This window comes from Artibeus jamaicensis, unplaced genomic scaffold, assembly GCF_021234435.1.
Source record: "Artibeus jamaicensis isolate MK-2021 breed Jamaican fruit bat unplaced genomic scaffold, CSHL_Jam_final contig_384, whole genome shotgun sequence".
NCBI classification, from domain to species: domain Eukaryota; kingdom Metazoa; phylum Chordata; class Mammalia; order Chiroptera; family Phyllostomidae; genus Artibeus; species Artibeus jamaicensis.
In genome coordinates this window covers 14,437,941-14,460,249 of record NW_026521810.1, presented here as the reverse complement: position 1 = coordinate 14,460,249, position 22,309 = coordinate 14,437,941, and the positions used below count along the sequence as shown (strand labels likewise).

The window sequence follows — 22,309 nt, the reverse complement described above, 5'->3', positions numbered from 1 at the left end:
CGCGACCTCGCCGCCACACACCCGGGCCAACGGTCAGGAGGGAGGTGCCATGTCACAGCACAAGGGGAGCAACTCCACAAAGTCCACGCTGCTTTTCCTCCCACATAATACGCAGAAGCGTACAACGACCCGTACACTCGTGTTTCAACTTATCCTTTGTTAGGAGTGCTTATGATAGCTAAATACTCGTCAGAGAGGAACAGAACATCCGCACCCTCTCACTGCCTCGCAGAGTGGTTTAGCCCGGGCTCCCCACGGCGCACCGCCCCTCACCCCTGCGCCAGCGGCGCACTGGCGCGCCGCGTCGAGAGGCGGGCCCAAGCCCGGCGCGCGCGGGCGCTGTGTATAAATACTGCGCCGTCGCCTGCAGCCTGGTTCGCTCCGCACCGTCCGCCCAGACTTGAGCTTGGAGTCCTGCTTGCGGTTTCGCAGTCGTCGCCTCACTGCTCCCTTTTTTTCTTTTCTCAACGTCACTGTTATTTCGCCGCCACTCGCCAACACCAACATGAACGGGCAGCTCAACGGCTTCCACGAGGCGTTCATCGAGGAGGGCACGTTCCTCTTCACCTCAGAGTCTGTGGGGGAAGGCCATTCAGGTGAGGTGACGGGGCCTGGCGCTAGGTGAGGGTGGGGCGTGGAGCCCGGCACGGTTGGCTCCGACGGCGGCACCCACAAGGTTGCCTTTGCTTGCTGGGCTGTGGGAAAAGCGGCGGCCGCGCGCCCTCCGCGTGTCGCCCTCTGTGCTGAGCGCGTGTCCGCCGTTCCCCTCCCCCTTCCTCTGCTTCGCTCGCATCCGGCCGCGCGCCCCGGCACTCGGAAGATTCCAGAAAACTAAAAGGGCGGAGGCCGCGACTGCTTGTGCTCTATTCGGGGAGGGCACTATTTCTTCCTCTCCGTCCTGCTCTACGAAAAACCTCGAGTGGGCGACCCTCCCGGAGTGCTCGCGCCCGGGCCTCGGGAACGCGCTCCCCGCATTGCAGCGGCAACCACGTGTCTGCCTCATGTGGCATCTGGGTCGGGCTAGTGGCCGCGTTGCCGGAGCGCTCGGGGTTGTGGAGTCCGGCACTGGTACCCGGAGACGCCTTTCCCGAGTTCCTTCGCTTGGGTCATCTCTACTCTCGGAGAATACGGTCCGTCCTTAGGCAGCACATGGCCTCGCCTTCGAGGTAACAGTCTCCTACTAAATATAGAGCGTGTTGGAGAAGGCATGCCTTATTTGGTCCGTACTTGAACAGGATGGAAGCATGAATTAAGCGTAAGTTGCCATTGTGTTCTCAAGTTTTTGGTGCTTACCGTTAAGGCAGGGTTTTCATCTCGTTTCCTTCTCCGGGCTTTGTCCACTGCTCCGCCATTATGGGGATCAGTTCACACGTGGACGAGTGAAGCTCTTTCAAGGAACTTTGTATCAATCGGAAAACCTCATCCGGTAAAGATCATTTATTTTGCTGAACTGCTTCTGCTCTTTCTTAGGTTGACCACAACACATACTTATCTAGTGTGGTGGTTTAAGAGTCCATTTCTCTCCTGTAAGTCTACTGTCCCTTTGATGAAATTCCACAAGCATAACCTACTGGTGTGGGAGAAGACAAAACCCAAGATCCTGATGAGTAATGGTCGGATGACTTAATCATTTGAGTCACAGGCATTTGTAACAGTTTGTAGATTGTCTTAAATCTTTGGCTTGACTGTAGTGTGCATTCCTTGGGTATAGAAAATTCAGGAAAGTGATATTGGGGTATTTCTGTTTCTTTCCCAATTTTTTTTTTTAAGATTTTATTTATTTATCTTTAGAGGGGAAGGGAAGAAGAGAGGGAGAGAAACATCAATGTATGGTTGCCTTTCATGCATCCCCTGCTGGGAACTGGCCTGCAGGGAACCTGCCTGCAACCCCAGTATGTGCCCTGACTGGGATCGAACCGCGATTGTCTGGTTCTCAGGCCCGCGCTCAATCCACTGAGCTACACCAGCCAGGGCTTCTTTCCCAATTTTTTAATAGATGACACAGTATGGAAAAAAAATCAAGGATGTGAAAGACATTTGGGTATTTAGCAGTCTGGTCAGCTTTTGTTACTAGACTACACATAATCACATAATTTGCCATTTCATTCCTTTTGTTCATAAAGTGTCTTTGCTTTTGTTGTTTAACTCTTGTTGACATCACTTCTCATTGCCCCAATTGGTGTTCCTCAGATCAAGGAGAAATTGATGAGGAAAAAAGTTTACCTTTCTGGTTGGTTGGATTTATAATGCAAACTTTAAATTTTGGGGATAAAATGTTAAGTATGGTTTGAAAATGAAAACACTAAAGCCAAATATTTCCTAGTTTTGCTTTTGAATGTGAAGATAAAATCGTTCTATTTCTATGCTCACTTGATTAATTTTGATAATGTGGCTGTTAATTTAACAGTGGGAATTGTTTTGCCTGGGGACTTAATTTTTCAAAATGTAACATGCTATGCTACATTCAGTATTCATTCTTTAGGTAAATAGTTTCTGGTAAAACAGTGCTTTAATTGTATAATTCTTAAGATCTCCATTATTTGAAATGGTACTAAATTGTACACCTGAAAATGTTTAGTAGAATGGTAAGATTTATATAGGTGTTAACCAGAGTTTTGAGAAGAAAGCTCTACCAAAGATTTTGACAGCTGTGGTTATCAGAAAGTGGGCATAGCATAACTTACATTAACAGTAAGTTAAAGAAATTGAGCTAGGCATTTTTTTTCCCCAGATAAGATTTGCGATCAGATCAGTGATGCTGTCCTTGATGCTCACCTTCAGCAGGATCCTGATGCCAAAGTGGCTTGTGGTAGGTTCAGAACACTGCTGCTGCTATTTTATTTTTTAAAGATTTTATTTTTCTAGAGAGGAGGTGGGGTGGGGAACAAGGATGTGCCAGAGAAACACTGATTGGTTCTCTCGCATGCCCTCAACCAGGGACCTGACCGAGAATCAAACCAGCAACTATTTGGTCCACAGGACGATGCCCAACCCACTGAACCACACTAGTTAGGGCCAGAACAACTGATGAAAGGGTAGCATTATGAAAATTATAAAAGTGACACTTGAGCGTGAACCTCTGTTTTATTAGAAACTGTGGCTAAAACTGGAATGATCCTTCTTGCTGGGGAAATTACGTCCAGAGCTGCTATTGACTACCAGAAAGTGGTTCGTGAGACCATAAAACACATTGGATATGATGATTCTTCCAAAGGTATATTTTAATGAGTTGGCTTTTTTAAGCTCGTTTTTCCATATATTTTCTAGAGTGTTCTCTAGCTCTATCTTCTAAAGATGTTCCTGTTAATCTATAACTCCACTTGTATAGTTTTACTATCCTTCTGTTCTAACCCTATTTCATCCTCTCAAAGTACTAAGTTTTAGTTATATTTGATTTCTTTAGCAATACAGGTGATTCTTGAATAGTACAGGAGTTAAAAGCACAGACCTGATCACTAGCACCCTGCTCCCCTCCTCTCCCCACCCCCCTAACCCCCCTACACAATTGTCTTATCTATGGACAAGTGGCAAATGTGTTATTTAAGGGTCACCTGTATGGAATCCCAGATACTAGTTGCAAGAAGGTACTACTGACTATAGCTTTTTTAAAGAAAACTGCTTCGTTGTTTTTTTTCTTTTACAGGGTTTGACTACAAGACTTGCAATGTGTTAGTAGCCTTGGAGCAGCAATCACCAGATATTGCTCAAGGTGTTCATCTTGACCGGAATGAGGAAGACATTGGTGCAGGAGACCAGGTATTGTGATAGGTGCTATCTGTGTCTCTTCTAACATTGCATTTTGAGGCTTGGATTGGTAACATTGGTGACTTTCCTTTGTTAGGGTTTGATGTTTGGTTATGCCACTGATGAAACAGAGGAATGCATGCCTTTAACTATCGTCTTAGCACACAAGCTCAATGCCAAACTGGCTGAACTACGCCGCAATGGCACTTTGCCTTGGTTACGCCCAGATTCTAAAACTCAAGTAAGTGATGATCATATAGTTAAATTACATATATGCATTAGCCCAGAATATTAGTGAAGTTACTTGATTACAGCTGACTAATTGAAAAAAGAAAAGACTAGCATTTGTCTTTTGTAACTTAGGGTAGAAAACTAAGAACAAAACTTGTTTAGTAGACTGATGTCCTGATGACCTATGTTGCCTTCAAGGTGACTGTGCAGTATATGCAGGATCGAGGTGCTGTGATTCCCATCAGAGTCCACACAATTGTTATATCGGTTCAGCATGATGAAGAAGTTTGTCTTGATGAGATGAGGGATGCCCTAAAGGAGAAAGTCATCAAAGCAGTTGTACCTGCAAAATACCTTGATGAGGATACAATCTATCATCTACAGCCAAGCGGCAGATTTGTTATCGGTGGGCCTCAGGTAAGGCTTTACAAATGTCAATTCAGTGTACTCTTTTGCGGATCTTCTGTGATGGTTACTGGCAAGAATTTGGCCACTATCACCTTTTCTCTCTATTTAATTTTTGAAACCCTACCTGTGAATCTCTTGAGGTTATTCGCTAAGTGATACAGAATAGGCATTTAACAAACTTGATCTAAAATCACTTACTGGAAAGGATAAGGCATAAAGTGACTTAAATCCTTGTAATTTCAGGGTGATGCTGGCTTGACTGGCCGGAAAATCATTGTGGATACTTATGGCGGCTGGGGAGCTCACGGAGGAGGTGCCTTTTCAGGAAAGGATTATACCAAGGTGGACCGTTCTGCTGCTTATGCTGCTCGTTGGGTGGCAAAATCCCTTGTTAAAGGTGGTCTATGCAGAAGGGTACTTGTGCAGGTATGTATTCTTTAGTAAAACTGGAGTGAATCAAAGGCATGTAAGTGGGAGGGCATTTAGTAATTATCTACTTGTCTTTTTTTATACCAGTGTATGCAAGAGTGTGGATCTGTTGATGACCAACTCTTATTTCGATCTTTTTAGGTCTCCTACGCTATTGGAGTTTCCCATCCATTGTCTATCTCCATTTTCCATTACGGCACCTCTCAGAAGAGTGAGAGAGAGCTATTAGAGATTGTGAAGAAGAACTTTGACCTCCGCCCTGGGGTCATTGTCAGGTAAAGATGGTAAAGCCTATTGCTAGTGAAAAATATTAAGGGTGTGGGGGTATGGATATGTATGAGATATATTCAAGTTTGAGGACATGAAGGAAGACTCCTTAAGTATGGGAACATTTTAAATTTTCTAGAAATGTGTTGGTGTTATCTTATAAGTTGCCTTCAGTAAAGACTTAAATTAAGGAAGATCCAAAAGTATAGTGCTCCATGGCTTGGACTTAACCACCCTAGAGAGTCTTCCACATTTGATATTGGGCTTTGTGCTCATCTTTCCTAAGAATGTTTACTTCAAAGAAATTAGCACAGATAAATGGGATGTTCAAGACCATTAATAAAGAAAATAACCATGTAGGGTGTGGGCATGGGACTTTGGTGGTAAGTATTTCATGATCTCAAATGAGTTTTTAACATTTGAAATTTCTCAGAATAATGACAAGTTTTCATATTTGTTGAGCCAGGGATGGAAAAACAAGAACTATAGTTACTTACTAATTAAGGACTGTACAAGGAGTTTGGACACCAGGGAAGTAACAAACACTTTTGCCACAAACTTTTTTCCCAGCAAGCTCCAGGGAACTGAACTCATTTGCCAGAAGTCTTGAAAATGAGTCTTGCTGATTGTTTTTGCTTAATTTTAATTGATTGCTACATATTAAGTTACGGACTTATATATTCCAGGGATCTGGATCTGAAGAAGCCAATTTATCAGAGGACTGCAGCCTATGGCCACTTTGGTAGGGACAGCTTCCCATGGGAAGTGCCCAAAAAGCTTAAATATTGAAAGTGTTAGCCTTTTTTCCCCAGACTTGTTGGCGTAGGCTACAGAGAAGCCTTCATGCTCTGAGGGAAAGGGCCTTTCTTCCTAAATTTTCCTGTCCTCTTTCAGCTCCTGATCAGTTGCAGTCACTCTAGTCAATAACATGAATTTTAGCTTGTGTGGGGGAGTGTAAGTTCGGCTTGCTATTCTGTCCCTAGGTTTTTTTGTTCATTATAATGAATTTAGTGAGCATAGGTGATCCATGTAACTGCCTAGAAACAAACCAACAACACTGTAGTAAATAATGCTTTGAAATTGAAACTTTGTGCCCTATCACCCAACCCCCTAAAATTCTAATTGCATTGACTTGCTCACCAAATGCTGAAAATGTCCTTGTAATGTGCACGTAAAGTACTTGTAGTTCCATTATAGCTTCTGTCTGGCAATGCCACAGCCCTGTCAGCATGAATTTGTAATGTCTCGAGCTCTATTATGGATGTGAAGCTTTCCCTTTACCCTCCCTGTAACATGAACCATTTTTAATTATGTAGCTCTTTGTCAGGGAGTGTTCCCTATTCAGTCATTCTTGCATGTAACGCAAGTTCCAGTTGGAGCTCTAGCCTGACGTTAAAAAAAAAAAAGGGGGCAGTTACCATTAAACCATCTCCCTGGTGCTTATGCTCTTAATTGCCATCTCCTAAACAGCACCAAATCAAATCTCTCCACTTACTCAGCTGTCTTTTGGAGGACGTACGTAATAAGGTTTTTTAGTAAACCAATCCTATGCATGGTTTCAGCACTAGCCAAACCACCCAACTCCTAGCTCTAGAAAAACAGGCACTTGGCACCCTTGTGATGTCATACAGAGAAGTCATAGGGCAGTACCTGAGGGTCTGTAGGTTGCACACTTTGGTACCAGATAACTTTTTTTTTTTTCTTTATAAGAAAGACTAATAAGTACTCCACACTGCACAATAACTCCTCCCAGGGTTTTAACTTTGTTTTATTTTCAAAACCAGGTCCAATGAGCTTTCTGAACAGCTGGTGTAGCTACAGAGAAACCAGCTTTCTTCAGACAGCAGTGCTTTTGGCGGGGAGGAGGAAAATCCCTTCATACTTGAACATTTTCTAATTGCTTATTTATTGTATTCTGGGGTATGGCGTAAGTACAGAGAAGCCATCACCTCAGATGGCAGCTTTTAAAAGATTTTTTTTTTTCCTCAACACCATGATTCCTTTAATGTTTCCAGCATTCCCAGGTAGGCCAAGGTGTCCTACAGAAAAACCTTGGGTTAGACCTACAGGGGTTCTGGCTGGTGTTAACAAGGGAGGGCAGAGCTGGTGCAGCTGGCCATGGAGAAAGCTGACTTGGCTGGTGTGGTACAGAGAAGCCAGCTTGTTTACATGCTTATTCCATGACTGCTTGCTCTAAGCAGAAAGTGCCTTTCAGGATCTATTTTTGGAGGTTTATTACGTATGTCTGGTTCTCAATTCCAACAGTTTAATGAAGATCTAAATAAATGCTAGGTTCTACCTTAACTGTGTCCATTATTTCAAAGTGTTTTGGTATGAATATGATCCCAAAACAATCTTGAACCCTGATTAATTGTAATTGTAATCCATTCTGGGCAATCATCTCAACCCTAACTGCAGGCATTTATTTAACAGGCTTGAAAATACTGTTCCTTAAAGGTTTGATTTTGGTTTCTCAAGTGTTGCCTTTTTCAGCCAATGGAATAACCTATTTCACTCCTTATTGCAGTAGCCATAATGTAAATTGCCAATGTTTCAAATATCTAAGATTAAGGGTGTAAAAACAAGTAATAGAATACAGGCTTCCCCCACTACCTGAAGTCTTTTGTAACCCAAAATGGCATAAAGCAGGCTGCAGTCCCCCCAATAAACTTCCCAATAAAAAGGGAAGAAAAGCAGAGTGTTATAACTCATAAATGCAAAAACAAACTCCTGCCTCATAGGATTTCTTTGGTTAGTCTGAATGGGTTAGCCCATACATAGTAATGTATGTCTTATATGAAAATGAAGTGGCTTAATGCAAATACAAAAAATGAGGGGCATACCTCTATTTATGAAAGTGGTTAGTCAAACTTTATTTTAGACAGTTGGGAAGCGGGAGTGGGGGACATCCATTGGTTGCTTCTCATGCCCTGGCCCAAACTGAACCTGCAACCTAATCTGCCCTGACTGAGAATCAAACCAGTGACTTTTTGCTTTATGGGACCGTCAGGGCCAGTATTAAAAATTTCAACCCACTATATTTCTTGACTAATGTGAAAAATTCGTAAGTATTAATCCCTTTATAAATAAGTGTAAAAGGCTGTGATTACATGTTCACACATTATAATTTGAAAAGTTCTTAAACAGGAATCAACTTGGAATATAAGGTGATTACAAATGAACTCAAATTTAAAGTAATGGTGGAGATACAAATTTCCAAAAGGTTATAATCTGTATTTGTAGCAGTTTACAGAAAGTTAATTGACATAATTTTAACTATCCTTTCTTGAGCCTGAAGCTGAAAAGTACAGACAGGAGCCTGACCTGCTACAGATGTGAAACCCAAGGAATGCTTGCTTAAGAATACCTGTTTGCCTGGAGGCTTGTGGATTTAGAAATGGAGGGGAAGCTAGGTTATATCAATGGATCTTCTCAAATTTGCTCAGGAACTTGAGGACTTTGGCTCCAGGATGTTGTAAAAAGTTTATAGATGTTAGATTTCAATGCATTACTGTCTAAAGTTAGAGAAGCATGTTCACTGAATAAGGTGATCTGAGGATGTCTGGATGCCTGTAACGTGGTGGGGCAGCACCAGAGAAGTAACTGTCTTGTGGTTAGGTTCAATATTTGCCAGGAAGATACCTAAGAAGTGTTTGTCCTCTATCTACTGGGGGAAAGAGGGGTAGAGAATTGTAAAGATAGGAAGGTGGATGAGCACTAACCCAGGGAGGAAAGTGGGAGCAAAGGCATGAAATGGTGAAAGTGATTACAGTTAGGAATGTATGACAGACCAAAATGCTGAGCACAGAATGAAAATACTAGTCTTCTGGTCAAAAGGACATTGATAACCCACTCCCAAAACAGCTGCGCTTGCAGAGTCTAATTTACTTCCTTGAATAACTTGGACCAGCATTAAGATGACCATACTTCCTCTTCATCCCATCCCAACATCTTCATTGAGAAAATGAGTCACAGCATTGGTATACTAAAAATTTGGGAGTAGCAGCATTCTTGTCTACATTGAAAGTGCTTTTGCAAGAGCCCTCAAAGTGAGGAGCTACTTTTCTTACCAAAGGGAAGAGGGTGATGGTGGTGAGGAAACGAGATAGCTGAACTTACTGGCAAAGAATAATATAATGCTGAGGTAACTGTCACTGAGATGTGCAAAAAGATTAAAACCAGTGTTTCCCCCACACCATTCTTACTAAGTGCTCAAGGTACACTGGCAACAGCTGCTGCATACAATGCTTGTATGAATCACCACTTACTGCTATGCCCCACTTGGCCTCAGTGGGGTGCCTTCATTCAGGCCCCACCTGCATTACTACATTTTGGCCCTGCTCTGGTCTCCCTAACTTAATTCCAATATAAAGGCTGAACAGAGTAGAGATGAAATTGATAAATTTAAGAAGAATTGCTAGGACTTGAAGTTATAAGAAATGTAAGGCAAAGATTAAGGCCAATGACTCAAATGGCTTGGTGAAAACAATTGCCATTCACTAATAAAGGAACAGGTCTTGAGGGTGAAAGTAAGTTCTGTGCAGGACAGTTTGAAAGCTCTGGGATATCCAGGTGGGGACAGGTATAGGTCTAGGACACAGGAAAGAAAGCATCACTAGAAACCATGGAATGGACATAATCATGCCAAGTGTGTACAGTGGAAAAACGGAGTGAAATCACTGTCCAAGCAGGTAAGGTGGGGTGGAGCTTAAGAAGAGAAGCATGAGGGACTTCCAGCCAAAATGGAGGCATAGGTGGAAACACTGCCTCCTTGCACAACCAAGTTTAAAGACGACAAAGTTTTAGTAACAAAAACAACCAAAACAGAAAACTGAATGGTACGGAAGTTTGACAACAACGAACCATTCAGCCAGACTAGTAAGAGGAATGGAGTCAGCAGCTGACGCAGGAAAAGCAACCAGACAGGCCCAGGAGCATAGGTGGCAGTTGGCAGATCCCAGGAGTGGGGTGGCAATCGATACACCCAGTGGGGGCACAGGGTGGCTGGCTGACTGACTGGTCACACATTCACATTCAGATAAACCAGGCCAAGAAGCAAGCAGTGAGAGACCAAGCAGGCTAGGGTCCCATCAACGATATAGTCTAAAAGCACCAATTGGAAAAACTTTTGGGGTCAAAGTGCCAGAAGAGGCTCCCGGGCTCACAGTTCGTTGGAGGGACCCACAGGATCCTGGAGGGTGCACAGGCCCACATACCTGGTAGTCTGCACCAGGGGTGGCTGGTTTGCTTGTGGGAGGCGGTGGAGGGGACCGAAATCTGAGAGAACAGAACAAACGCCACTGCCCCTCTCTGGCTCCACCCTGGTGAACACCTAAGGCTCCGCCCCTCATGTAACAGGTCTGAACAGACCAAAACATAACTCAAGAACAGCTCAAAGCCCCAGAGCCAATACCTCTAAGTAACCAAGAGATAGCCAACCTATCAGATGCACAGTTCAAAACACTGGTGATCAGGATGCTCACAGAACTGATTTGATTTTAGTCACAAATTAGAGGAACAAATAAAGGTTAAACTAAGCGAAATAAAGGGAAATGCACAGGAAACCAATAGCGATGGAAAGGAAACAGGTGAAAATCAAGGGAGTGGACCAGAAGGAAGAAAAGAATGACCAAACAGAGAAGAATGAAGAAACAAGAATTCAAAACAAATGAGGAGAGGCTTAGAAACCTCCAAGACATCTTTAAACATTCCAACATCCGAATTATAGGGGTATCAGAAGGGGAACAGGAACAGCAACAAGTGGAAAACTTAACAAATAATAATGGAGAACTTCCCCAATCTGGTATCCCTTGCAAAGGCAATAGACTTTCAGGAAATCCAGGAAGCTCAGAGAGTCCCAAAGAAGTTGGACCCAAGGAGAATCACACCAAGGCACATCATAATTACATTAGCCAAGATTAAAATGAAGGAGACAATCCTAGAAGCAGCAAGAGATAAGGGGATAGTCACCTACAAAAGAGTTCCCATCAGACTGTCAGTGGATTTCTCAAAAGAGACCTTACAGGCAAGAAGGGGCTGAAAAGTATTTCAAGTCATGAAATCCAAAGACCTACATCCAAGACTGATCTATCCAGCAAAGCTTTCATTTAGAATGGAAGGGCAGATAAAGTGCTTCTCAGATAAGATCAAATTCAAGAAGTTCACCATCACCAAGCCCTTATTATATGAAATGTTAAAGGGACTTATCTAAGAAAAAGAAGATAAAAAAGATGAACAGTGAAAGGACAGCAAACTCACAGCTAATAAGAACCACACCTAAAACAAAAGCAAACTAAGAAGACAGCTAGATCAGGAGTGGAACCATAGAAATGGAGATCACATGGAGGGTTAGCAACAGGGGAGTAGGAGGAGGAGAAGGGAAGAGAAGGTACAGAGAATAAGTAGCATAGATGGTAGGAAGAAAATAGACAGCGGGGAGGGCAAGAATAGTATGGGAAATATAGAATCTAAAGAACTTGTGACACATGGACATAAACTAAAGGGGGGAAAGGTGAGGGTGGAGGGGAATGAAGGGGGGAAATGGGATGACTATAATGGCATAATCAATAAAATATATTTAAAAAAAGAGAAGCATGAAAACAGATACAGTCCTTTATCAAAGTTACTGGGATTGCCAATTTACTACTAATCTCTGTCACAAAACTGAGTTGTGTTTTTTTTTAAGTCTATGCATTCTCACTTCTTAGCCTGGTGCCAGGCATTTGAATTTTCACAGAACTGATGAGCTTCCACGATGGTCCCTGTATATACAAACCTACAAAGTGACCAGACATTCCCTAATACCTCACCAAGTTTGGTTAATAATTACCTTCTCACTAAATGATAGAATAATGCTAAATATTAAACTTATTTTTAGGAAAATACACCAATCATCTAAATTTCCTTACTGGTTTAATTCTGCTACTGTAACTACTCTCATAATTGCTAGTGAAAAACTTACCAGCTGCTCTGTGTGCATTTAGAACCTGATCACCATCCTAATCATACTTAAGAAAACAAGTTTTTTTCTTAAGCTATGTTATTTCAGAATTATTGTGACTGAAAATTACAAGAGGCAAGATGCAAAACCTTAAGTCCGACAGGAAGTTCAAACTATCAACCCAACCCTTACTAGGTTTATGTCTGAACAAATATTACCTGTCAGCCTGCGTTTCTCCAACTGTAAAATAGGAGTAGCGACCATTAAGGACTAAATGTAATAACATAGGCACAGCGCTTTACACAGTGCTTAGCATAGAACAAGCACTTGAGAATAATTAGCTTCTATTTTCATTATGGTACATCAAATATCTATAAGGATGTTTTCAAATTTTCACTGCATAGATAATGGTCCTGTAACTGGCTGCTCCCACATCTGTATCCAATGTCTGGCCCCTTTAGAACTCTGAGTGGATATGGTCAGAATTTAGTTCAGGAGGATCAGAATTTGAAGAATCTGTGTTGGAAGAACTAAACTCTCCAACTGGCTCAAAGGGTCGCAAGTTTGCATAAGTCACCTCTTGGGCCAGTTGCTCCAGGGAAGGGCGGCCTAATGCCAGATTTCGAAGTGAGATACAAGTCATCAGGAAGCTGAAAGAGAGGAAAAAAGCCTGTTTCAGCAGAGGCATTCCTACCACAGCCCTTGGGGAACACCTGGTCCTACCTCCTCTCACCCAGGCATAAATGAGAATTGCCCCCCACCCCAGGGACCCTCACATCCCAGATGGAAGGGATTCCAAGGTGAGGCAGGAATAACCCATGGGGAGGCTAGAGGTAAGTTGAGGCAGAGCAAGACAGCAAGGCCATCAGACACACGTCACTTACTCTCCCATTAAGTCAGGAAAAGGAGAATGGAAAAAGGCTAGCCTTTTCCTGGGAGAGAATCCCTACTCTTACCCTCACCAGAAAAAAGTTACGAAGCTTGCAAATAACGACAAAATGGTAAGTACTGTTGGTAAAACTTACCTGCGGCGAAAAATATAGAGCTTTCGCAGCAAGAAACGGAAGAATCGCTCATGGAAAGGGGTGTTTCGCCGGCGTTCAATTTCCTGGAGTCTTTGCTGACGTTTAAGAAAGGTCTGAACCAGAGGTATTGGCTCAGGACCTCCTTTTACTTCCCCTTCCAGCAGAGGTTGCAGCTCTGGAGGTAGAGGCCCCGTTTCTGCTCAAATGTCAGCAAAAAGAGAAATCACTGAGACAGATCATTCTCTCTTCTAGAACTCTCCTTTCAGCTAGAGGCTTCAAGTTCACTTTTTAATGGCTAGATCCTCATTCACTACCCTAGCTTCTTGTACCCCAGGGGTACCTCAGCCCAAATCTTTATATACTCACCACTTCCATTCTCCACCTTCTCTTTCAATTCTTGCAGATGTGCCAGGTCTTGCTCCAGTGCAAGCTCCGTAGTGTTGACATAGATGTACATGTAACATGAAGGGCTGGGTGATATTGTGTACACCTTATGGTATTCACCAGCAGGCAACTGACAGAGGAGGAGAAATGCATTATTGCACTCGTAAACTTTTCCTAGCCAGCCTATGGGCTCCTAACACTACCCACTCCCCCACCCCGCAAGCATCTTCTCACTGTGACTTGGGAGTCCAAAGAAGCTGACCTCTAGAATCCTGTATGAGACTATTCACAGCCAGGGGTTTTTGCTCTTTGAGGCCTCACTGCATTACTCGTATGGTAAAGCATTTTGAGTCTATAATAAGTTAACTCCACTCATCTAAACTTTTCTGCTATTGTTAATTCCAGCAAAATACCTGCATTTTTTCTCCCTCCTGAAGAGTCTGGTTCTTCTGTTCTGCCACCAGCTCCACAGTAACCTCCCCCTGCAGCAGCTGGATGCTAGTGTTGCCCAGGTCTTCACTCACAAAATTCTCTAGGTGCAGCCCTGACAGGGGCAACAAAGTTCCCCAACTCACACCATGGCAGAGTGAACTCACTCCCAGTGAGAACAGGTACATCACAGCTTCACCGCCTCCACCCGTCAGATTTCATAAACATTCTTCTTACCAGGAGCGACCCCTCCCCTCTCCACCACATGCAATGTCCCTGATCAAGGAAGTGAGGATAAAAGACAGCAAAGCCTCCCACAGCTTTCTTCCATACCAGGGAAATCTGCAATGAAGACCACCTCAGTGTGGTTGTCCAAGCTGCTCTTGATTTCCTGTAACTTGGTCCTCCAAGGAGAGAGATCCATCAAAAGTGGCTGCAGCCACGATGTACGCTGGAAGGGGGACCAGGCAGCCTGCACAATGTCCACACGAGGGTCAAAAATCCTTAGGAAAGAAAGCCATGTTTCAAAAAGGCCACAACCACCTACCCACTAGAATTTTCAGTTGTTTCTTTCATCACCATTCCCAATAGAACAGGGTTTCTAGATAGAAAAAAATGGCCTAAGTCAGCATGTTATTACCAGTCCCGGGCAGACAGAGAGGAGAAAGAGATTCTGGAGCACTGGGAAGGAGGAGGATTAGTGGCCATCTGAGAATTGTGTTGTTTCTTGAGAACAAGTCATTACCTTTTCTTTGGGATGATGGTGCCCCCTGCTGGAAGCAATCAGCTATGCCCACAACCAGGTCAACATGGACATGCAACAGAGGACAGCCTTTCAAGCAAGACAACACTGGGGTGCATGGGGCATTCATCTTGGCAAAAGGAGTTGGACTTCATTCCCCCCCTCCTATCCATCCCTTGCCCACCTCTGCTGGAAGCGGTCATTGATGGAGACCCAAATATCAAAGTAGATCTGGGGCTCAGTAACATTGTACTTGGGAAGCAGGCGGCTCAGGCAAGTGGCATATTGCTTCAGCATGTCTGCATGATCCTTCCATCGCCGGCTCTGTGTGAATACCTGCCCCAAACCCCCCATATTAGTCCCACCTCATTGTTAACGACCTAGTAGATGAGTCATGCACCACCAATGGTACAGACAGATCTGGCTGTTTATACCAAAAGAACATAACAATAACAAACTTGTCTCTAGGGAAGGATTTTCATTGCCTGGCTAGTGGTAGTACTTACCTTTCTTAAATCTGATCTCGATTCAAGGAAGTGAATGATATTGCCTTATTTCAACCCACATAAAAGAAGGTTCAACCTGGCTCCTGAGAAAGGGCAGTGACCCAAGTTTGTTTTATTTTATAATTGTGTTGAGGCCCAAATCAGACCCTAAAGCTCAAGGGAGCTTTGAAAAACAATAAATTGTCAGCATCAGAAATCTCACCCCAGGGTTAAGGTAGCCCAGCTCGCCAGTGCGTCCATCACGGTAGGTAATCTTCACGTGCTGGTGGGAACGGGAGTGCACCATCATGTCCCAGGAATAGCCATACAGCCCATTCGTCCAATTGTTATAGCCCTAAAAAGGCAGGGCAGAGGAAATCAGCTCAGTGGTTCTTATGCTAATCCCATCTTCTACCAAGAAAGAGCTATATAGTACCAGTCCCATTTTTCCCTTCTATTGCTGTCACCTCTGCCACTTTCCAAGCTAGCCCCCGCCCCCTATACATACCTGGGTGAGGAAATGGGAATAGGGCAGGAAAAGCTGCTCCAGGAGGTAGAGCAGGGTGAAGGCAGCACCTAGCTGATGGCGCAGGCCTGGCTTCTGGCCGCCTTTGGACCGGTTCCTCTTATACATGCAGGAAGCACTGGGCTGAGGGGCAGCCTTCAGGGGCAGCAGTTCTTGCAGCCTTTTGGGGCAGTTAGACACTAGCTTCCGAGGCCACTCAGGGGAGCAGAAGAGAGGGCTGCTGGCCAGCATGACATAGGGGAACATACCTAGAAAAGCAAGGAGAAAATAAGCATTTCAGGAGTTTGGTTTGGAGAAATGTAGGTAATTTCCTCAATCCCTTTACCTTAAGAAACCTCTCCCAAGTATCCCACTTATAACAGAAATTCTTAACTAGAAGATACTTACTTTCCACAGATTCCTTACTATACAATACTAGCTGAGCCCAGAAACCCCAATCCTCTCCTCCCCATTTATTTCCATTCCACAGTAATTGTACCTGGCTCAGTTTAGCTCCTATTCTCATCTCCCAGTCCCAAACAATGCCTCTGGCAAGTCACTCCCTACACACCCATGGTTTCCTATTTCCTACCAGATGATAGGTACTGACCAATGCTGAAAAGCTGTGAATTCATGCAGTGGAAGTAGGTCACAAAGAGGAAGCCAATGGATCTTGAAACATCGAAGAAGAGCAGGAAACCAGCTGAGAGGTCAAGCAGCAGTCCGCACCAGTGCACCACGAGGAGGCTCGTCATCTCCTCGGATAATATCAGTCTGTGGATGTCGGGGACAGGGTCAGGTGCCAGCCCACTGGAGAATCCAGCTTTCACAGAATATTCATAGCAAATGTACACCAACTACCTTGTTCTTGCCAAAGGATCCACCCAGCAGGTAGGTAGAACTGTGCACAAAGACACACCACAGATTTTCCAACCCCTTTAACATTCCCCACTTTAGGTATCCAATTGTTTTCAACATACCCCATGTAATAAGCAAGGGCAAATCTCCTAGGGCAAATCTGATTGAGAAGTGAGTGTGCTGAGGGGGGCAAGTTCCTCATAGAGGTTACAAATGAGAAGAAACTTTAAAAGGTGAATGCTTGACTAACATGATACAGTAGTCCAGCTACAGGGTATAGGAAATAACAGAGAGGAGGAAAAAAGAACAAAATAAGAGAAAAGGAGACATGAGAGGAAGAGAGAAAGCAGAGAAGCAAACCTCTGCTTCGTAAAAAGTTGGTAACACTGGTTTTGTCAGGGCAGGGACACTGCCTGTCCGCCTTCTCAGTCAATGGCTAAGGAATCCTAGTGAGAGGATGGGTGGCAACCCAAGGACACAGGCACCATGGCAACCACTCGGGGCATCAAGTCGCCTAGTTCTGGCTCTTTCCTTCCAAATTTCTTTCCCTTCATTCCCCCATACCATAAGCTGAATAGGGGCAGCTAGGCCTAGATCTTTTGATATCAATTTTGCCTTCTGCTGAATAAAGAGGTGAGTGGACAGAGAAAAGTATGTTGCAAACTGAGGCAAAGTAGGAACTGCAGACATGACTGGTAAGTTACCCACTCTGGACCTGTGCCTCAAGAAGGCCTCTGCCCTGACTGCCACTCACTTGAAGGGACTGAAGAGCCAATGCCGGGACAGGTACTCCATGGAATAGCCCTCCACCCAGTCTGCATCCAGCTTTTTCACACCCGCAATGAAGTACACAATAAAAATCTGTAAACACAAATGCAAAACAAATTATTAAAATTAAAAAAAGAACCTTATTTTGTGCAGACAGTCAAACATAGAGTAAATTCTGATCTCAGTTCAGGGTGCAAAGGAGATTAGTTCCATTCTTCTACTCACTCATCTCAGATATTCTCTCATCCGACAAGCACCTACTGACATCCCACCAAGGCCAGGCACAGTATTAGGCACCAGGGAAAGTCACAAAGCATAGACATTATTCCCTCACGAGGATTCTAACGTGGCAGGGACAAAGCTCTATTCTTTCCGTGACAAGGTGAGAGAGCTCAGAGACTAGGGTATTAGAAACAGAAAAGCCAGACTACCCTTCCAGCAAAAGGAAGAAAGAAGATCCAGGGAGGCCAAATAGAGTGCAGTCTGGCAGTGGGATGGCCATGCTGACAATGGCTATCAAAGAACACCTCCCCCTCCTAAACTCTTTTACCTGGCCACGCAGTACAGCATAGTTCCAAAGGGGCACGTGGGCATTCCGCTTTCGGGCATTCAGCAGGCCATCCACAGACCTACACCAAGTAAAGTAAGGATTGAGGGAGAGCTTCTGAGTCCAGCCAGATTTCTGTCTTCCTTTTTCAATGTAATAATCTATCTCAGGACAACTCCCATATGTTGTCTAGCTCACTGGGCTATTTTGAGGCCCTTTAGAATAGGAGTAAATTTTAGCAGTGATTATTGTAACTCATAACCAAAATCTTACTAATGAGTCATAACAAGAAGTTGTGTTTACAAAAAAAAATTCAGTGTTTACCATTAGTTAATGAGCAAATTAATTTGTCCTAATAGAATCAATCAGAAAAAAAACTACAATGCTACAATATGACTGAATTTGAAAAAGAATAAATTTGAGGGAATGTTTAAAAAGCTCAAGGTGTACATAAATTCTATAGTACATTTAAAAAATTTTTCAATATCAAAACAAACTAATGTTTCATAGACCTGGATGCCAGGACCTAGTGCCAGAGGGTACCTACTAACAGCCTACCTGGGGAGAGAATGGATAAACCCAGGCTCTAAGACTAGATTTATTCTGGGGAGGCAGAAGCAAAGCGGGTTTTCAAGATAATGAATGAGCTGAGAAGTTGGGAAAGAGGCAGCTTACACTGTGGTCAAGAGCACTGCACTCTGCAGTTAAGGAGAGCTTGATTCTCACTTGTGCCTCTTCCTGCTATGTGACCTTGGGCAAACCTTTTACTTCTCTAAGCCTTATAGATTTCATCTATAAAAATTGGAACAGTACCATGGACTTCATGGTGTTAAAATGAGGAAAAATTAAAGTGTTAGTTAGATGGCATGTGGAAAGCCCTCAGTAAGTGATAGGTATTTTTCAAATTGTGTAAAGGCCATAAAAATAAAACTTTTCAGAGGTATTCTGTCAAAACTGCCTCTTAATTCTGGCCATTCTGAATGAGTTTAACAGTGTACAAGAGGATTATCTGTATGCATGAATTAACAAATGAAACTTAATGACTGATAAATCACTAACAAATTCAATGCTTGAGATTCTTTATCTATACATCCTCTTTTTACTAAGATCTCGTATTTGCTTTTCACTTAATAATGAAGGTCATCTGCCCTGCCACCCTGTCTCCAGATCCCCTCTCCACCCCCCTGAAAGATGGTCACCTAAGTGAGAGTGGGGGAGGGCTACCTCCTCCCAGGACAGCACTGCTGAGCAGCCCTGTGGCCCTCTCCTTCTGACACGACTCTGCCTCACAGCAACTTCTACTCTTGGCTCTAACTCTACCCCTCTGGGCTCACAGAAAGAAAGTCTGCTCCCTCTTCCATGTGACCACCCTCAAAGTATCTGAAAACAGCTATGTCTGGCTTTAGTCTTCTTCTTCTAAGAGGATTACAGGAAGTGGAATAGATCAAGGCACCTGGGGAGATATGGAGAAAGTAAAGGGGTAGGAATGAAGCCATTTTGCTTTTTGCCATCCCAAGTGCCCCAACCTCACTGACCCTTCACCCACCCAAATTCATCCAAATTAAAATGTGACCTTTGCCAAGTATGGTTGAAATTACACTTGCTAGGGCAAATTCTAGGACCTCAACGGGCCCCTATCTCTGGTAACCATTCTGACCCATCCAACACCTCCCTTTTCCCCCCCTAGACTCATACCAGTAGTTGTTTGCATCCGTGAATGTCAGCTGAAAAGCCAACAAACCATACAGATAGGAGTGGTTGTTCCATGACGTCTTGTCCAGGAGAAACACATACCAGTATGGGAGCAGGAATAACACACAGCTTATCCGGTAGCAGAGGCCCAGCATCATGCCCAGTGCCCCTGGGATTTGTGGGGGAGAGGATTAAAAGGTCAAAGGGTCATCACAGGCCCAGCTCCCCTAGGACAGGCTGTGAGTGGGATTAAGAAAAGTCCTCAGACATTTTATAATCAGGTACAACTAAATAAAAATTAAGTGTTATTTTAATATTTTTTTAAAAAAGAGCTATAGGGTCACATCGCAGACAACACATAGGTCAACGGGGTGAAATTATGATCACAGCGGAAGTAAAATAAGGAACCCAAGACCTTGATCATTCACCAGCATGCTTTGTATTTCTGTTTTAGGTAGGCCAATCGGTATTCCCACAGTTTTCCTCACCCAGAAACATGATGGTATAGACAAGATACATCCAGTCAAGTGGCAGTGGTTGGAGGGCATCCAGCAAGGGGAAGCGGCACACGTCTAGCCCATCCAGGTATCTTCGGTCCAGGGAGCTGAGCCCCCGCTCCTGTGGAATGTCCAGTACCATCAACAGCCCTGAGAAGGCAGTTGAAGGGGTGCCATTAGGCCTCATCAAAGGAAGCAGTCGATTGAACCTAGCTCTAGGGTCAGAATTCTTTCCTAAGCCTGGATCTTCTGTTTATTTATTCATTAAACAAAAATTACTGACTACCTACTATATGCTAGGCACTATGCCAATTGTGTGATCTCCTACTATACCTCATAGCCAATTCCCCATTTGTAAAAGGGAACTCATAATATTTTACCGAGTTATACAGAAGATTAAATGAGAAAAGCATACAAAATGCTATAACAGCCATTCAGGTTTTGATAGTTAATATTTATACAGGTCTGTGCTACAGAAAGTAGTCTAGGGTGGTGCTTCCCAACATTCTCCACTTCTTAGCATACCCAGAAACAGCAGTGTTTGGCCAACACACTGAGGTAAACAGAAGGGGCTACTCGGGTCAGGAAGCCAGCTCCAGTTAAAGCAGGGTTTTGCAACCTCTGGACCATTCACATGTGGGGTGGTTAATTATTTGCTGGAAGGGACTGTCCTGTGCATTATAGGTCAATTAGCAGCATCTTTGGCTCCTATATAGATGGCAGTAGCCACCTGTCCCTCCCCCCAACATAGATATGACAAATAAAAATGTCCACAGACATTGCCAAATGTTCCCCAGGGAAGCAAAAATGTCCCCTGTTGGGAACCAGTGGGCTACGGGATTAATAGCACAACATATCTGTAACCCATTCAACAGGAAGCTCTGGATTAGGGAGTCACAGCCAAAATGTCTGCTATGTCACCTCTGCCATTTCTCTGAAGTTTAGTCCTCTGCCTCTATATTTCCTCCTCAGATCAAAGCATTTCTGGCCTCCAAATCCTAATCAAAGGAGACAAAGCTGGGTTTGACCATAAATTTCACAAATACTTCTTCCAGCATAACTGAGAGGAAAAAAGGAGGTAAGTCCACCAATTAAGAAACCAAGAAATGGGACGAGGGACGGGTGTCATTTTCCTACTCCAACCACATGGGCCCCTCCCAGAAACTAGACTTACCAAAGAGAAAACGGAAGACAGCCAAGCTTGCAGGATCCGTTGGTCGATTCAGCAGGGTCACCAGGCTCCCCCAGCTGGATACATCTGTCCACTCAAAACCCAAGAGTTTCCCTATGCAGCTGGCCCGACTGGACCTTAAGGTCTGTCCAGCCTTGCCTTTGTGTACTTTATCTGTAACCAATAAATAGAAAGAGATGTGTTCGTGGAGTGTTGGTGTTTTAAAATCGGCTCATTCCCAAATCACAGCTCCAACAGCCCAGGGTTTCTGCCTACATGGATTCTCCCAGTCATCTCTACCAGAAACACGCCTGCGGTGCAGCCCCTGCTCCAGGATCCGCCAATGCCCCAGAACCTCTCTCAGACTACAGCCCCCTAACCGCTAATCCAAAGGCATTATCACCCCGAAACAGCAGACTAACATCTTTCTACAAACCCCTTCCCAACCCCTTCCTTCCCCAGGTCCCACGGGGCAGTCCTCCTGCCTCTGCCACTCTGAGACCAGCGTCTCCCCGCTCTCTCCGCCGCAGGGTGGGGTTCTGTGCCTACCTGAGCCGGGGGAGCCCCGCGCAGACTTGGCCGGCACCGCCATGCTCCTGCAGAGGAAAGCCGCCCACAGCAGCCGCTTCCGAGGTATGGGCGTGACGAGACGCCACTCCCCTAAGCCACGCCTCCCCGACACATCAGCACGAAGCGCCCGCCGGAAAGCGCCGGGATTGTCGTGAAGAGCCGTAACCGGCGGCTCCTGGCTCCCCGATTGGCGGCGGAATGCGAAGCTGGGAGCCTTTGGGACGGAGCGGAATGCGGCCGAGCGTAGGGGGCGTGCGCGACAGGGCGTGGGAGGGCCTTGTTTCACCAATGGAGAGAGGAGGCGCGAGACCTTCAACCCCACTTCACTCTTTCAACTCTAGGAAGACTCGGATTCCCGCAACTTTCCTGATTCCTTCCCCGCCCCCAGTGGGCCTCTCTCCGTGACGTGAGCAATTCAGGCACATATGTTAGACTCTTCTCCAGAGAGGTTGATCGTTGAGTTGAGGACGCACCTGGAAGGGCTGCCCAGCCCAGAGAGAATGCCCAGTTTCCTTTATTTTCTCTTCCAGTACATGCCAAGAACCAGAGGTTTGAAGCAGTCGGGGAAACCAGAACAATGTAACTGGAGAGATGATGCAGAATGTGTGGTTATCCGT

General features: G+C 44.5%; 2 protein-coding genes across 3 annotated transcripts; one reads left to right on the top strand and one right to left on the bottom strand.

Moving 5' to 3' along the window:
• Window positions 1–358: 358 nt before the first annotated feature.
• MAT2A (methionine adenosyltransferase 2A) lies at window positions 359–7,383 on the top strand. Its single transcript, XM_037159737.2, has 9 exons — window positions 359–596; window positions 2,732–2,809; window positions 3,092–3,214; window positions 3,644–3,756; window positions 3,842–3,985; window positions 4,174–4,392; window positions 4,627–4,809; window positions 4,954–5,087; window positions 5,766–7,383. Exons 1-9 carry the CDS (start codon window positions 506–508, stop codon window positions 5,866–5,868), a joined length of 1,188 nt encoding a protein of 395 aa, XP_037015632.1. The 5' UTR covers window positions 359–505; the 3' UTR covers window positions 5,869–7,383.
• Window positions 6,827–21,767, bottom strand: GGCX (gamma-glutamyl carboxylase). 2 transcript variants are annotated; one of them, XM_037159727.2, is made up of 15 exons: window positions 21,672–21,767; window positions 21,126–21,296; window positions 19,943–20,101; window positions 19,458–19,623; window positions 17,766–17,844; window positions 17,202–17,308; window positions 16,200–16,363; window positions 15,593–15,858; window positions 15,308–15,439; window positions 14,784–14,935; window positions 14,191–14,360; window positions 13,842–13,972; window positions 13,411–13,558; window positions 13,045–13,240; window positions 6,827–12,669 (listed from the first exon to the last, which is right to left on the bottom strand). In XM_037159727.2, exons 1-15 carry the CDS (start codon window positions 21,712–21,714, stop codon window positions 12,477–12,479), a joined length of 2,277 nt encoding a protein of 758 aa, XP_037015622.2. In that variant the 5' UTR covers window positions 21,715–21,767; the 3' UTR covers window positions 6,827–12,476. The 2 variants fall into 2 exon arrangements, with proteins under 2 accessions (XP_037015622.2, XP_037015623.2); XM_037159728.2 differs by lacking the exon at window positions 21,672–21,767 and adding an exon at window positions 20,873–20,949 and having other exon boundaries at window positions 21,126–21,214.
• Window positions 21,768–22,309: the final 542 nt, after the last annotated feature.